This window comes from Gossypium arboreum, chromosome 7 (genome assembly GCF_025698485.1).
Source record: "Gossypium arboreum isolate Shixiya-1 chromosome 7, ASM2569848v2, whole genome shotgun sequence".
Lineage (NCBI taxonomy): Eukaryota > Viridiplantae > Streptophyta > Magnoliopsida > Malvales > Malvaceae > Gossypium > Gossypium arboreum.
In genome coordinates, this window is record NC_069076.1 from 43,238,524 (window position 1) to 43,253,257 (window position 14,734).

General features: G+C 32.0%; 1 protein-coding gene across 2 annotated transcripts; it reads left to right on the forward strand.

Moving 5' to 3' along the window:
• Positions 1-1,105: 1,105 nt before the first annotated feature.
• On the forward strand, positions 1,106-11,450 carry LOC108455588 (AUGMIN subunit 3). 2 transcript variants are annotated; one of them, XM_017754137.2, is made up of 18 exons: positions 1,106-1,513; positions 1,616-1,652; positions 1,733-1,836; positions 2,146-2,341; positions 2,603-2,669; positions 3,132-3,235; positions 4,597-4,681; positions 5,732-5,789; positions 6,162-6,293; positions 6,785-6,854; positions 8,192-8,249; positions 8,358-8,413; positions 8,878-9,030; positions 9,744-9,855; positions 9,962-10,103; positions 10,246-10,321; positions 10,471-10,566; positions 11,082-11,450. In XM_017754137.2, exons 1-18 carry the CDS (start codon positions 1,338-1,340, stop codon positions 11,211-11,213), a joined length of 1,854 nt encoding a protein of 617 aa, XP_017609626.1. In that variant the 5' UTR covers positions 1,106-1,337; the 3' UTR covers positions 11,214-11,450. The 2 variants fall into 2 exon arrangements, with proteins under 2 accessions (XP_017609626.1, XP_017609629.1); XM_017754140.2 differs by having other exon boundaries at positions 5,735-5,789.
• The last annotated feature ends 3,284 nt before the right edge of the window (positions 11,451-14,734 follow it).

Sequence of the window (14,734 nt, forward strand, 5' to 3'; positions counted from 1 at the left end):
TTCTCCAATATGCAATCCATTGGTAATAATCTTCGGAATACTTAACGATGTTCCGTTGTAACATAAATCTATATTATAATTTGACATGTACACTTGTAGATACCGCACTTAAATATTTATATTTTTATTTACACAATTTTTACTCTAAATGTTCACATGTTTGGAGGAGGTCAATGACAGATAAAATCCATTTGCTTTTTAGTTATCTTGATTAGATGCCCTTTTCATATTCTAAAATTGTATTCCTTGAGACTTTAGCATCTAGATAAATTTCAGCACCCAATACTCATGACAAATAATTTTTAGCTAAGATATCAAGAATCACAAATAAGGTTTTGGCAAGATTCAACCTAATATACAACAGCAATATTTAGAATATGAAACATTATATAGTTAATAAAATTTCAATAAATATAACTTAATTACTAAAATGTATAAAAGTTAGCACTAAAAATATTCAAGAGCTTATAAAAGGTTCAGGATTATCGAAATGACCATTCGAAAAATAAATAAAAAATAATGATGAATAACTACAAGAGGTATTATGTACAAATATTAAAAATGTAGACTTCATACCAACATGTGTAGATTACTATTTTAATTTCATCTAATACATAAATGTAAAATTAAAAAAATAAAATCAGTATGCACATTCAAGAACATATATAATGCAACATCGAGAATATAAAATAAATATATTACACCTTAAATTAATTAACAATTTAATCGAATGAGTAAACAATTAAAATGCCTTAAAAATAAATATAATACAAGTTTGAAATAAAAAGTTAAAAACAAAATTGAAAATAAATGAAGAAAAATAAGAAACAAGATATAATGTAGAATTACCTAATTCAAAAGAAAAGGAATAACAAGAACCTCAAACAATAACAAAGAATGGCATAAAGAAAACAACTAAAGATGAACAAGAATGAAGCTGAGAAATTGATACTATCATGAACTCATGTACAAGCTAAATGGAAGCGTAACCAACTAGCTTAACTGCTGGTATATCTCTATAACAAGAAGAATGAAAAGATAATTCAACTAAATAAGTAATTATTTAATTAACATAAAATTATATAAAATTTTCTAAAATTTCTATAAAGTAATAACGTAATATGTTTCATAAAAATGAGTATGCGAGTGGGGATTTAAAAAAAAAAATGCTTTCTTACAGCCTAAAATGGTTCTCATTTTATTTTTATTTTTAGGATTTTCAGTGAGGCCGGCGCCAAAACAACCCTTCTCTCTCTTTCTCACTAAAGGAATGTTTGAAACTAACAACATTTTTGAAATGAAGATAAAGATCTGAGAGTGTGAGAGAGGAAGTGAAAATGAGTGGGGCGAGACTATGCACATTACTTGCGGATTTGGGATACGAAGGGGCAGAGAAATTGGACCCCGATAGCTTCGAATGGCCTTTCCAATACGACGACACCCGCCCCATTCTTGACTGGATCTGCTCCTCCCTCCGCCCTTCCAATGTCCTCTCCCTCTCTCAACTCTCCCTGTCAGTTCCCTTTATATTTCTCCTTTTTCTTTAGGAATAAGCATCGATTGATTAAACCTTCTTTTAGGTTATCATTCACGGGATCAATTTCAATTTGTGCAGGTATGAGCAAATCGTACAAGAAGGGAAGCTGTTGGAGGTAAATTTTGCTTCATTTCCTCTTCTTTTTCTGCAAATTTCGGGCTTAGCCATTAATATCGGTTTATTATAATGAAATAGGGGGAAGACTTGGACTTTGCTTATGATAGCATTTCGGCCTTCTCGTCGAGGAGGGACAACCAGGAGGCGGTTTTTGGAGCTGAAGAAGGATTGAAAGATATTAGGTATTCTTTCACTTTCTCTCTCTGCACTGCACACATGCTTCACATTGCCTCATTATTGTTGTTTCCTTAGCATCCTTTTTTTTTCCCTGTTATTTAAAGAGGTTAAGCATAATACAACTCAAGCTTAAGCTGACAACCCTGAAAACGTTTAGCTAGGGAATAGTGTTTGTGTGATATTTTTGGATAGTCTGAATGCATCATTCTTGATATAGCTTTTTTAGAGAGGATTCTATGTGCATACTCCAGGAAGCGAAAGAATTCTTTAATTATGGTGCATGTTATACTGATGGATTTCTTTTTTGTCTTTAGGGATGCAACTGTAGCATATAAAGCTGAAGCTTTAGAGCTACAGAAACAACTTAGGCATTTGCAGTCTCAGTTTGACATGCTTACAGGTCAGGCTTCAGCTTTGATCCAAGGCAGACGAGCACGGGTTGCAGCAACATCTGCTGCTAATGGACACCTTACAACCATAGATGATAGTCTCTCGGGAAGGAACTTGCAGGTAAGTAAATCTAGGGAATCTCTAATTACTTTAAATGTTTGAAACATGTTATGTTCAAATTTGATCAAAGTGAGGTGGAAGGTATTTCTCTGAGTTGTTTATGCTGCATTACATGGCTGCACAGCACCAAGTATAAAAGGAATAACATGAAAATTTAATATCAAAAGCTATCCTTTTATTTACATTGCTTTCTTCTTGGAGGATACTGTTTATCTGCTTTAACATCGAAGGAGTGGTTTTCTTTTTGTGTGTGTGATTTAGATGAACGAAGTTCTTGGAAAAATAGCATCTACAGCACAAGAGCTGGCGCATTACCATTCTGGAGATGGTACTGTTTTTATTCTTTTCTTTCCATCTGAGATGTTAGATTCTATGCTGTTATGTTCTTTTTCAAAACAATGCATTTCTTTTTACCCAATTGTGTAAGAGGGTTAGCCAGCTTTGGGTTTGACTTGGATGAAGAAAGACTGATCTTAAACCAGCCTAGTCAATAACCTCCTCCCTGTTCCCCTTTTCCCATTTTGGAATCCTATCATTTTGCATGGGTTACTTTGAATATCATTAGCCTGCTGCATTAGGTTTGTAACTTTTGGTGTGTATTTGGTTCTTACCATGGTGATAAATGAACGTTAGCCTTTGTTGGTTCTCAAAAACTATGTCAAATAACAAATAGATATAGAAGCCTGAGGTAATGTGTGCCTAGCATTAGGGGAATGTAACAGTGGAGGGAAACTTTTCTTAGTTGCTTGCACCTTGTTGATGAACATTTACTCATGATGTGTACATGCAGAGGAAGGCATCTACTTAGCTTATTCTGACTTCCATCCGTACTTGGTTGGAGATTCATCCTGCATAATGGAGTTAAACCAGTGGTTTGCTAAGCAACTAGACACGGTATGATCTGGAAACGCCATTTTTAAATCTCGTTTCTTTCTGCTGCAGAGTCTTCAATAATTTTATCATTGACCTTTAAGAGTTTCTGTTAAGCACCAATTTTTACCTAAAGTATAAAACTAAGGGGAAGAAATTTCTTTGAAAAAGATTTTGGGAGAGATAATGTAAAAGTTTGAGGCAGAAAAGAAATCTCACCCCAAAGGAGAGTAACAAAATGTAGCATTTTGAGCAGATTGCATATATATTACCAGATTATTTAGATTGTATTTAATAGTTCACCCAAGCATTTTACTATACTGTAAGCTTACTCGTGTGACTATGCTTACTCAATATCTGATTATCACGAGTTTTCTCACGTTCTATAGCAATGATGTTAATTTTAATTCCTCTAATATATGTACATGGACACAGCTCTGTGAAGTATATAGTGGGGCAGCTCACAAACTGAAACGCTTGCATATACATTTCCATCAGCCTCTTGTCTCCTTATGGCAAAAAAAGTTCTAGTTTGTACTTTAGACTTTATTATTTCTGGCCACCTGCATATAAATATGATGTATCCCTACCTTTCGCGCTTATGCCAAATTAGTGCTGGTTACCTTCTTGTTTCTGAAGCATTTGCACTAGGAGTTGATTAGTGAATATGGCAAAGCATCGGTTGCTAATTTATAGGAGTTTAGTTTCTTAGAATGCATCACTCATTCTCGTGAGCTTGTAGTGGTCAGAGGGCATCAAAGCTGCTGATAGTTTTTATTACTTTTGGTCTTGAGGGCTGACTGGCTGTATTCAGTCTTCATGCTGCTACTTGTGATAATAATTCATTTGGTAAACTATTTGGTCTAAAATTTATCTGATGTGCACATTAGAAGAGCTAAACCCAAAGTTGTGGAGAATGGGATAGCAAACATCTAATATGTTAGAAATCCTCTCTTCGTCTCCTTCATTAGGCATTGGAGCTGCCCTAGGATTGGGCATTAGTGACTTCAATTTTTGATACTATGGACCTCTGCCTCATTTCAATTCTAGCAACGCAATATTTCCTCTACAGCTCTTTTTGTGGGTTACTATCTCTGTGAGGTGTCTTGCTACTTTTTATGTCTTTACTTGGGTTTAAGTTTTCTTGCATTTTTTTTTATCATATTATGGAATACCATTGGATTCTTGGTAGTCATTGACTGTGGCTTTATATGCTTTTTTGTAACTAAGTTTCATTTTCCTAGCAATGCTTAATCCTCCAACTAATATAAGTTAAACTGTGGCTTACCAAGGGTTTTTGCAACAGTTTATCTTGTCTTTAGATATGGAGGCCTCTATATTTTTATTCTATTAATTTTGTTGACTCAATTAGTAATTAAACTCAGGTTCCTTTTCGATTAGTTGCTGAAGAGGGTAAATCAAAATGCTCCTGGGTTAGTCTTGATGATGTCTCAAACAGCTTAGTAAGAGGTACTCCGTACTGTTGCTCTTAGAGTAAAGCTCTTTGGTTTCCTTTTAGCAAATGGTATGCTCATTTTTTTTAGGCCAACAGCAATGGTTTACTTTAGATTCAAGGAATAAGTATTTCTTTTGTTTATTCTTATTTGTCTATTCACTGCTATTACATAAATTTATTGTTGAATGAATAATCATCAGAACCTGTTCCTGGATAATCTTTCTAGTGGAAAATGGGAAAGTCTTTCTCTTGTCTTGTAGTGCCTTTAATCTAATTCGTTTGTCCTTGTCTTCTTGTTTCTTTTGTCTTTACTCATCTCACCAGAGGGGTCTTTCTTTTTACTGTATGTTCCTAGTATTTATTTGAAATGATGAAGCATATCCTTTTTCTGTTAAAAAGACTAATGTTTATAATGAGTATCAGCTGCTGCTTTTTTAAAGTCTCTTTGAGTGGTAAAACTTATAAGTATCTCATTACAAAATAAGCAAAAGCATTGTACAAACAGTAACAACCGGCTTTGTGAAATGGCTTGCTTCTTCTTAAAAAAGGGTGGGGGTTATATATGTAACTTAAGGTTCTACCTTCTTAAAAATTTCCTTCAGTTATTTTTCTGTTTTAACTTAAACTTTCTGTTAGAGGAATATGATTCATTGAATGTATATATATACATCTGTTATTTCTAACATCTTGCTTGTTTGTCATATTATTCCCTGTGCTACTCATCTAAGTAGAACATTTGGAAGCCTCTTTCAATTTCTTATACATGATTTGATGCAAAAGCTTAATTAAAGGAAGAATTTGATAGTATTCTGTTATGTGCTTTGCAAGTCATGCTAAATGTACTAGCTTATGTTTTTAGATTGTACTTTTAACTTTTGAGAAAATGATGTACATGCAAAGGTATGAAGAAAATGATGTCATGCACACATACTATATGTTAAAGATATCAGTGTATTGACTTAATGTAGCTGTGCCAGATTATGTAGTCTTAGTTTTATTTAGTAACACATGAACTGGTGAACTTACAAGTTTTTTGACTTTTTTCTATTATTACCTAAATGCAGCAGATCTAGAAAAGTCCCATCATCAACGTGTATCTGAATTGCAGAGGCTTCGCTCCATGTATGCCCTTTCCTTTTTCTTTAAGCCTTATAGCTTTGGAAATATTCTTCTTTAATCTTGATTTTTAACTTGTTGCTGTTCAACTAATTTAATTATTTGAATGTTAGCGATTGCTGGAGGAAATTTTGGTTCATAGGAGTTAGGGGAATTTTTTTTTCCTCTCCATATTGCATTTGCTCTTACTACAATAAAAAGTAGAATGATTATTGCGACAAATTATTTTCTTACACTTGCACCAAGTTATATAGAGGTTAAAAAGCATAAACAGATAAAAACAAGTTTGGTTATAGCAATTGAGATGAGCTCTTCAGTAGCATGTCATATTGATGTGGCAGTGATGTTAATTTAATTTTATTGGTCATTATTTGACAGATTCGGAACAAGTGAAAGACAATGGGTAGAAGCCCAGGTTGAGAATGCCAAGCAGCAAGCCATTCTCATGGCGCTTAAATCTCAAATATCATCAGATGAAGCTCATATTCATCTTGATCTTCATTCCCTTAGGTAAGCTTTTACATTTCATGAGTTAATTCATTATTTTTATAGAAGCATAGTGTACAAATTACAGAACTTTGTGTTCTCATTAACCATAATTATTGATTAGTGCATCCATCATGCTGTGCAAGTGACCTTGTAAAACAACACCTTTGTTGTCTTCAAATGAACTTTGTTGCACTGAGAAATGCCTTTGATCTGTTTTAAGGGAATCCAGATGCTGGTCACGGCAATATTTGGTAAAAAAGAAAATCATTTAAAAAGAAATTTTGTCCTAAACTATCCATCCCAACCCTAAAATTATAATCAAATGTTTATATAGACTTAATTACTTTATTATCATACGGCTAAGAAATATTCTCCTTTTTAAAAGTAGCTTTGCTTCTAAAAAGCTTAAGTTTCTTAAGGCTGTGGGTCATCATCCCTGGAAGGAGTTATAGAAATGTTCCTACTTATTATGATGCTACATACTCTTATGTTATGTTGATTATGATATGCAGAAGAAAGCATGCTGAATTGGTGGGAGAGGTTTCAAACCTTTATCACAAAGAAGAGAAGTTATTAACTGAGGTTTGTTTGTGTATTTTTATTTCCCTTTTTTTTGCATTTCTTCACTTTACCTAAATCTTTTACATAAGTAGTTGTTCCCTGCCATACCTGTGTTCCCAATGAATAACATTGGTTAGAGTACATTTTTGTCAAGTTTTCACTCATGTTTATTCCAATTTCATTACATGAATTCTCCATTAAAATTTTTCATGATGCTGATACCAAAATATTATCCGCAAAACACCCTTAGTTGATTTTGGAATGTATTAAGGCATTTATTAATGTTTTCATCAAGGACCTTTTTGTGGGATTGTCTAGTCATGCTGCTTTCCTGAAAACACTAGATTTAAAATGTGTTTTGGTGTTATAAACAAAATCCTTATCCAATAAATATATTAAACGTCCTATGCTACTAAAGACCCTAATAAATGAAGATTTAAGTTTGATTTGTGCTTTTTCTTGATGTACTTGATACTTATTAATCTGAGCTGATTTAGAGAAATCCTTATAGAGGCAGAATGCTAGATGAAAGGATGGTTTTCTTCTTGTCTTTTTAATTGCATGTGGAGTTTAGAAATTTAGGATTATGGCAATGTCCATTCCTGAGCATGGAATCAGAAATGTGAGGCTTGACTGTTATGGAATAAAAATTAATGGTCTGTTTTGTGGTTGCTAGAGATGGAAACTGGTTCTCGGGAAACTGTATTTTGGTAAGAGACCAATAGGAAAGTTGCTATTACTCTGATTATTGTTTCTGCATTGGCTTATGCAACTATTATGATTGTATGCAAGACTAGGAGAATAGTCTTTACGGTCTGATGGAATGGCAAGTTATGAAATTTAGGATAGTAATGATGCATCCAGTAGAAATGATGATTAATATGTTAGCAAGTGTTTTTTGACTGGTTTTGGAAACAGGGTTTTGGTGTTTTAAGGTAGTGCTGAAGGGTTTAATAAAACTTCAAGTAATGGTTCTTTGGTAATGATGAGAAGGATGTCAAGATCAGTAGTGTTTTTGGTGTTGGTGGCAGTGGTTTCAGCATAAGGGGTTTCATGAGATGTTAAGTGGTGTTATCTGTCATCAGTTATGTTTTGGGCTGGTTGTGACTTTATAATCAAGTTTGGCCGCTTTGTGTTACCTGCTGGTATTATATTGATGCTTAATTATATATAGACTTAAATCTTGTGTGATATTAGTGTGCCCCATTTGAGATGTTCAAGAACATGAGCTAAAATATGGTGTTGTACTGGTAAAAGATAGATGATGTTATATATATTCTATATGTGCTAATCACTTTGTTGGAGTTCAGGTATTTACTTAAGTACTCTTATTTTTCATTTCCACCTTCCTTATCCAGACTATTCCAGATCTTTGCTGGGAGCTGGCGCAACTCCAGGACACATACATTTTGCAAGGTATAGTTTCCTTGCCTTTCTTTTTGAGAACTGAAAGCAGAAGGTAAACGGTTGCGTCACTGTGATCACCCTGTCGATTAATATTGTGGTAAATTTATCCGCTTTTAGGTGATTATGATCTAAAGGTTATGCGGCAAGAGTTCTATATTAGCAGACAAAAGGCGGTATGTTTGGCTACTCTGCAAAGGTTTTAATTTAATTATATCTTGCTTCGACTTTTTTCCATAAAAAGGCATAACCCAAATTTTTATGGCCATGGGTCTCATGCTTCTTAGTTTTTATTTGAGATATAATGCATTTAGCTAAGGTGAGAAACTAAGAACATTCATGTAGAATAATCACCATTTTACAGTGCCTGTTAACAAAAGAAAATGTTCCTTTGACATGTCAGTGGCGTTCAATCATGTCAACTGTTGGGTTAGATTTGAAATGTTACTGTGATAACAGACAAGTATAAAGTTCATGTTTTTACTAGCGTCACAACCACTTGAAGCAACAATCATGAGTTGTTTAAAGCTGGCCCATCCCTCCTCACTCTTTTTAGTTATACATGGTTTTTGAAGTAATGAAAATTTTCAAACTTTAAGTTCATCACCAAATTTATAGCATTCTTAATTTCCTTTTGCAGTTTATCAATCATCTGATCAATCATCTTACAAGGCATCAGCTCTTAAAAATAGCTTGTCAATTGGAAAAGAAGAATATGCTTGGAGCATATTCATTGCTTAAAGTTATCGAGTCAGAGCTTCAGGCATACCTGTCAGCAACCAAAGGCCGGGTGGTATGTTGGAACTTATGTGGTGGTCTGTGTTTTGTTTATGTGCACCTTATATTTCCATCAATGTTCATATGTATGCGTATATATATCATGATTTCCAAAGGGAATACATCTATCACTTCTAACTTGTCACTTCCTGCTCTCCTACTTTGCAATTCTACTAATTGCGATGTTACACTATTGATCCATGTTAGTGTCTAACCTTGAGTGATAGAGGTTGAATTGAAATCTCTATTTGTTGGTCCATACTGGGTTGAAATTCTACCGACAGTGTAAGTTAATTTTTTACTTTGACTGATATTCGAAAGAAAAACGGAAAGAGCACTATCAGCTCCAAATTATTTAGCATTATTATGAAGACGGAATTAAGAAAAAGGTGTTTCATTAAAATTCCTATACGGTGCTTAGCTTCTTGGTCAATCGGTTGTTTTCCTCTGTTTTTCTTGTCTTTAGTTTTATTACTGTTTTGAAGGGAGATTAGTACTTTGGACATTCTCATTTAGTACACTACAGGTGTTGCTAACGAGGCTAATTCTCAGCTACTAGTTAAAAAGTTCTTTGATATTGAATCTAGAGACTGTTTTTTCAGATGTTCTATTTGGATCCATTTGCTTTGCATCCTGATTCAAAGCTACATGGAATAGTATTATTTCCAGGATACTGTTTGAGATTTCCTTGGAAATCCTAACATTAGAAAGCTGTTTATTATCATTTAGGGGCGTTGCTTGGCACTAATTCAAGCTGCCTCTGAGGTCCAAGAGCAAGGTGCCGTGGATGATCGAGACACTTTTCTGCATGGTGTTAGAGATCTTTTAAGTATCCATTCAAGTAATGTCCCCATCCTTACATATTTAGACCAGATTATTGTTTTTATATGGGGTTTTTGTTTAGTGAGAGGATTTTGATTTGTGGTTGCTTTTGGCATTTCCTTTAGATGCACAGGCTGGTTTATCAACATACGTATCTGCTCCTGGCATTGTACAGCAAATATCTGGTCTGCATTCAGACTTGATGGCTCTTCAATCTGACCTTGAGAATTCTCTACCAGAGGACAGAAATAGATGTATCAATGAGCTGTGAGTTGCTCTATTTTTGCTTGTATTTTAGAATTTGTCTTCAACATTACTATTGGAAACACAATTAAATACATTCTGAATTAGAATTGTGTTTGATGAATCTTGAGTTTCTGGTAGTCATAACTTTTCTTTATTGTGCCAGGTGCACTCTGATTCAAAGTCTGCAGCAATTATTATTTGCATCTTCAACAACCGCTCAACCAATATTGACACCTCGGGTATATCCAACAATTACTGCAAAAGCTGTGTCCATTTTCCCCTTCATTTCCACTTGAAGCATGGTTCTGTTATTATCATAGTGTTGTTATGTCGTTCATTTGATGATGAAATTAACGTGCTTTGCTAACATTTTGATTCCCTCTTTTAGCCTCTAATGAAAGAGCTGGATGAAATGGAAAAGATAAATGCAAAACTCTCTGCTGCAGTAGAGGAAGTTACACTTGAGCATTGCAAGAAGAATGAGGTAATTGGAGTTATTAAAGCAGTTTTCCTCATGGATGAATTCTTGCATATCACTTCATATGATTACAACCATTTTTCAGTTCCCATTCCAATCTACTCAAGAATATATAATCATTTTGAGGTTAGTGTTACGTGAGTTTAACATATAGACTAGATTCACATGATGGCAGACAATGGTCTGAAGATTTAGGCTGGCACCAAAAACCTATTGAATGAAAGTTTTATTTGTGTGGTCGTATTGCATATGCACCAAAATTTAAAATGCAGCTGTTTGCTAAACTCAATTATATGCAGCTCTGAAAATTTTAGTATCATATGCATTGGTTAAGTCCAACACTTATGTATATCACATTCTGAAATAGATATAGAGATATAAAAAGATTGAGCAAATCCGTGTTAGGCATGTAGCTTATTTTAATAAAATGTTTTATGGCATAACATTCCAAACATTCAGCTTGAAACATACCAACCCAAGCCATTATCTACTTTTTATCAATTTATGGGTGGGAAATGCAGATTGTAAAACATCATTCCCAAGAGGTTGGACTTCAAAGGAGGGTGTTTGTGGACTTCTTTTGCAATCCGGAGCGATTGAGGAGCCAAGTAAGAGAATTGACTGCTCGGGTTCGAGCTTTTCAAGATTCCTAATCCTTTTCTCTTATAAGGTGCATTTGAGATGAAGAATAATATTTGGTTTTTATGAGAATTTGAGTTGTAAAAATTTGATTGCTATGTTTAGTTTACCACCTTTTGGTTTGAATTTTATGATCACTGAGTCTTTTTCCTTTTTTAAAGGAAACTATGTTGTATCTGAAAATTTATATGTGATTATAGTTACTTTCATATGCAAGGCTTTAGAAAAAGTTTTACTTCTACAATAACAAATCTATTTTCTGATTATAATTATTTTATTGTTCTACTCTCAAAAGTACAAGAAGATAATAGTACCAAATTTCAATTTCTAATAAAAGTGTTGTGACAAATTTATCCTTCAATAAAAGAATGTACAGAATGAGCATTGAGCAGCAGTTGCTATTTTACAACCAGGAATGATGTAGATGGCCACCAGACAAAGAGACTTAGATCTGAGTTGCACTGTTGCAGACTCAGTTTTGACTTTTGAGTTGCCATTTTTTCTCCCTGATTTGCTGGACACTCTGTTCTTCAATAGATTTAGAGTGGGCGTGGGAGGTAAAACACCACATTTATTGACACTCAATGCCCGAAGAAGCATATCACTTACGTTCTGTATTTAATTTACTGCTGCACTCTGAATTTTCATTAAATATGCCTAGTGACTACTCAATTACAGTTACAACTTAAAGCACATTTAAGCAGTCACATGTCATTGGTCTCACATACCTTCTCGTCTGGGTAAGATCATTTATTGAATCTTCAAATGAGGTGAGCAAAGTAATTATAGATTTTCAGGTCGGAACTTCAAAATTGTTAGATGTCTAAATTCTTTTTCTTGGTTCAATAAAATGTTGACAAACCTTGACGAAAAAGGAGGGAAAAAAACTTTAGTCAATTTAGCAGACTAATTTTGAGCCAAAATCAATACTGGTGCCATATTCTTTGATAGAAGTAATGACCTTGTAAATTATAATTACTTTCTTTTTTGAACTTTTTGCCACAAATTCTATCTACGTGGTTGAAAGAATATGCAAACAATTTTTTCCCTAAACTTCCCTTTTGTATTAATTAGGGTGAGTAAAACTTGATTCCACTTGAAAAAATTGAAAAAAACTATGAATTTTGAGTTAATCAAGTTATTTGGTTTTTTCGAGTCAATTCGAATAAGTAATTCGGTTTTTTGAGTTTGAATCAAGTTGAATTTTACATTTCAAATTACTTGAATAACGGATTGGTGTAAATATCTCTTTGGTCCTTTTCAATTTCCAAAATGAACAAGTTGGTCTCTTTCAACAAAAAGAAATACAAAAAAGTTCAAAATAAATTTCAAATTTTCAAAATACAAATATTTATAAAAAAATTCCAAAATTTCATAATTTAAAAATTCTGAAAAACAAAATATATATAAACAAGTAAATAACCAATTCAAGTTTATAATACTAAAGTATCTTATTTTCTCTTATTTTACTTTGAAAGAGTTTTCAAATATATATTGTTTTAAATTTATGTGCTCTAATATGGAATTAGTTATATTCTATCAAGATATTTTGACATGTTTAATTTTTTTTAATTTAACTCAAACAATTTCACTCGGTTCGACTCGACATGAAAAAATTTCAAATCAATTTAGATGATAAAATAAAACTCGTCAACTCGACTAACTCAAAATTTTTCACTTAATTTAATCAAACACTCACCCTTAATATAAACCGAATTTTGTTTAGTGAAGGTATAATCCGAACATTAAATTCATTATAAGTTCAATAAAAGTTAAACAAATTCATGAAATTAAAATATTAAAATCATAATCCTTACAAGTTTCTATTATTTTATACTATCAACACTAATATATTTATATTTTTTCAAATCCCTAATTGAGTTGGAATCACGAGTCAACTCTACATCAACTCGATTAAATAAATTATAAAAATGTCATTCGTAACTAAATTAAGTTATATTATTTGATGGTACTTTAGTCTTTTATTTTAACAAAAATCAATAAAATTAAAATATTTATATGGCCTAATTTGAACCCACACCAATTGAATTTTTAAAACCTTTAATTTACCACATAACCAAAACTTAATTTTAATATATTTATTTTAATATGCACAATTTATTATCTCTATTAGTTGTATATATATTAATAATATTGTTAATTGAGTTGGTGCAATAAGTCAACTTGACACTAACTCACGGTTGATGTCAATACCATGATAAACAATTGTAGTGCATTTAGTATTGTTAATATGATGTATTTTTGTATTTTTTTAAGGTGATGTAGTTATGTATTTAAATTTCATTTTACTCACAATTTAATATAATTTTTTATTTTAATATTGTACATATTTCATATGTTATTATAATTAATTAATTTCAAATCATATATTTTATTATTTATTGTATATTATTTTTAAACACAAATTTATATTCTAAATATGTGGTTTTCATATATATATATATATGCATGTGATAAGATTTCTAATATTATAATAAAACACTTCATTAAATTTAATGTGATGAGTCAAATTATAGTAAAAAAAAAAAACCTTACATAATAATAACCACGTGCAACAAAGTGAAATTAAGTGTGATTCTCTTTCTTTATGAGAATGGGATCGAAAAGGTTTACAGATCAATATCTCTACATTATTCTTTTCCATAATATGTGATTGAAACCTATTTTGATCACACTATTTTAAGTGTGGAATTAAGAGAGTTTAGTCTATTTAGTGTGGGGAATATTAGTAAGTGAAAGTACTATATATATATACAAACTGTGTTATTTATTTGTGGGCGGAAAGTTTTAGTGGGAAGGTTATTTCATTATAATAGTATAGGAATGAAGCTATAAAGAATACGAGCATCATTGAGCTTAAAATATTTCTTGTACTATGAAGATTATAGTGGATTCTACTTTGATTAAGGCCTTTAAAAAGCAAAATTGAATTTTTCTCTAAATAAAATCTAATAAAATTAAATTAGATTCGAACTACGTAATCAATTATCTATATTAATTGTTACTTTTTCAATCTAAAATTATTTTTATAAGTCCCTATTCACGACAACTTAACCGACAATTAAAAACTTTTCCATCTCCTTTGAAATTTATATAAAACAAACTATTTACTTCTAAAAGAAAAATCTATCCACATTTCTAAATCAATCTTATTTAAACTTCTTGTTCAAATAACTTCTCGTAACTAAAAAATCACTTTATTAGTTTTTCAATTTTTCACAAATTTGGCGATACAAATTTATATATATATATATATATATACATAATTTCAAAGACATTTCAGTTCAAATCTTTTCCTTCAATATAAAATGTTCTCACTTTTTTTTTTTTTTTTTTTTACTTATATACACATATACGTTATGTTATTCAAATGAAGGCTTACAACTTATTCCGAAAACGAAATTTTAAATGTTATTCATTTGATATGAGAGTTATTTTGAATGAAATAAAGCAATGAAGGTAGTAATTAGGAATACATATTGTGATATATTACAGTAGTTTTAAAACACTAAAT

Bases quoted from the DNA above. Each gene is read 5' to 3' on its own strand.
- LOC108455588 (XM_017754137.2), top strand. From the start codon at position 1,338: ATGAGTGGGGCGAGACTATGCACATTACTTGCGGATTTGGGATACGAA. The intron at 10,322-10,470 runs GTATATCCAACA...TCCCTCTTTTAG, and splicing joins AACCAATATTGACACCTCGG to CCTCTAATGAAAGAGCTGGA. The intron at 10,567-11,081 runs GTAATTGGAGTT...TGGGAAATGCAG, and splicing joins AGCATTGCAAGAAGAATGAG to ATTGTAAAACATCATTCCCA.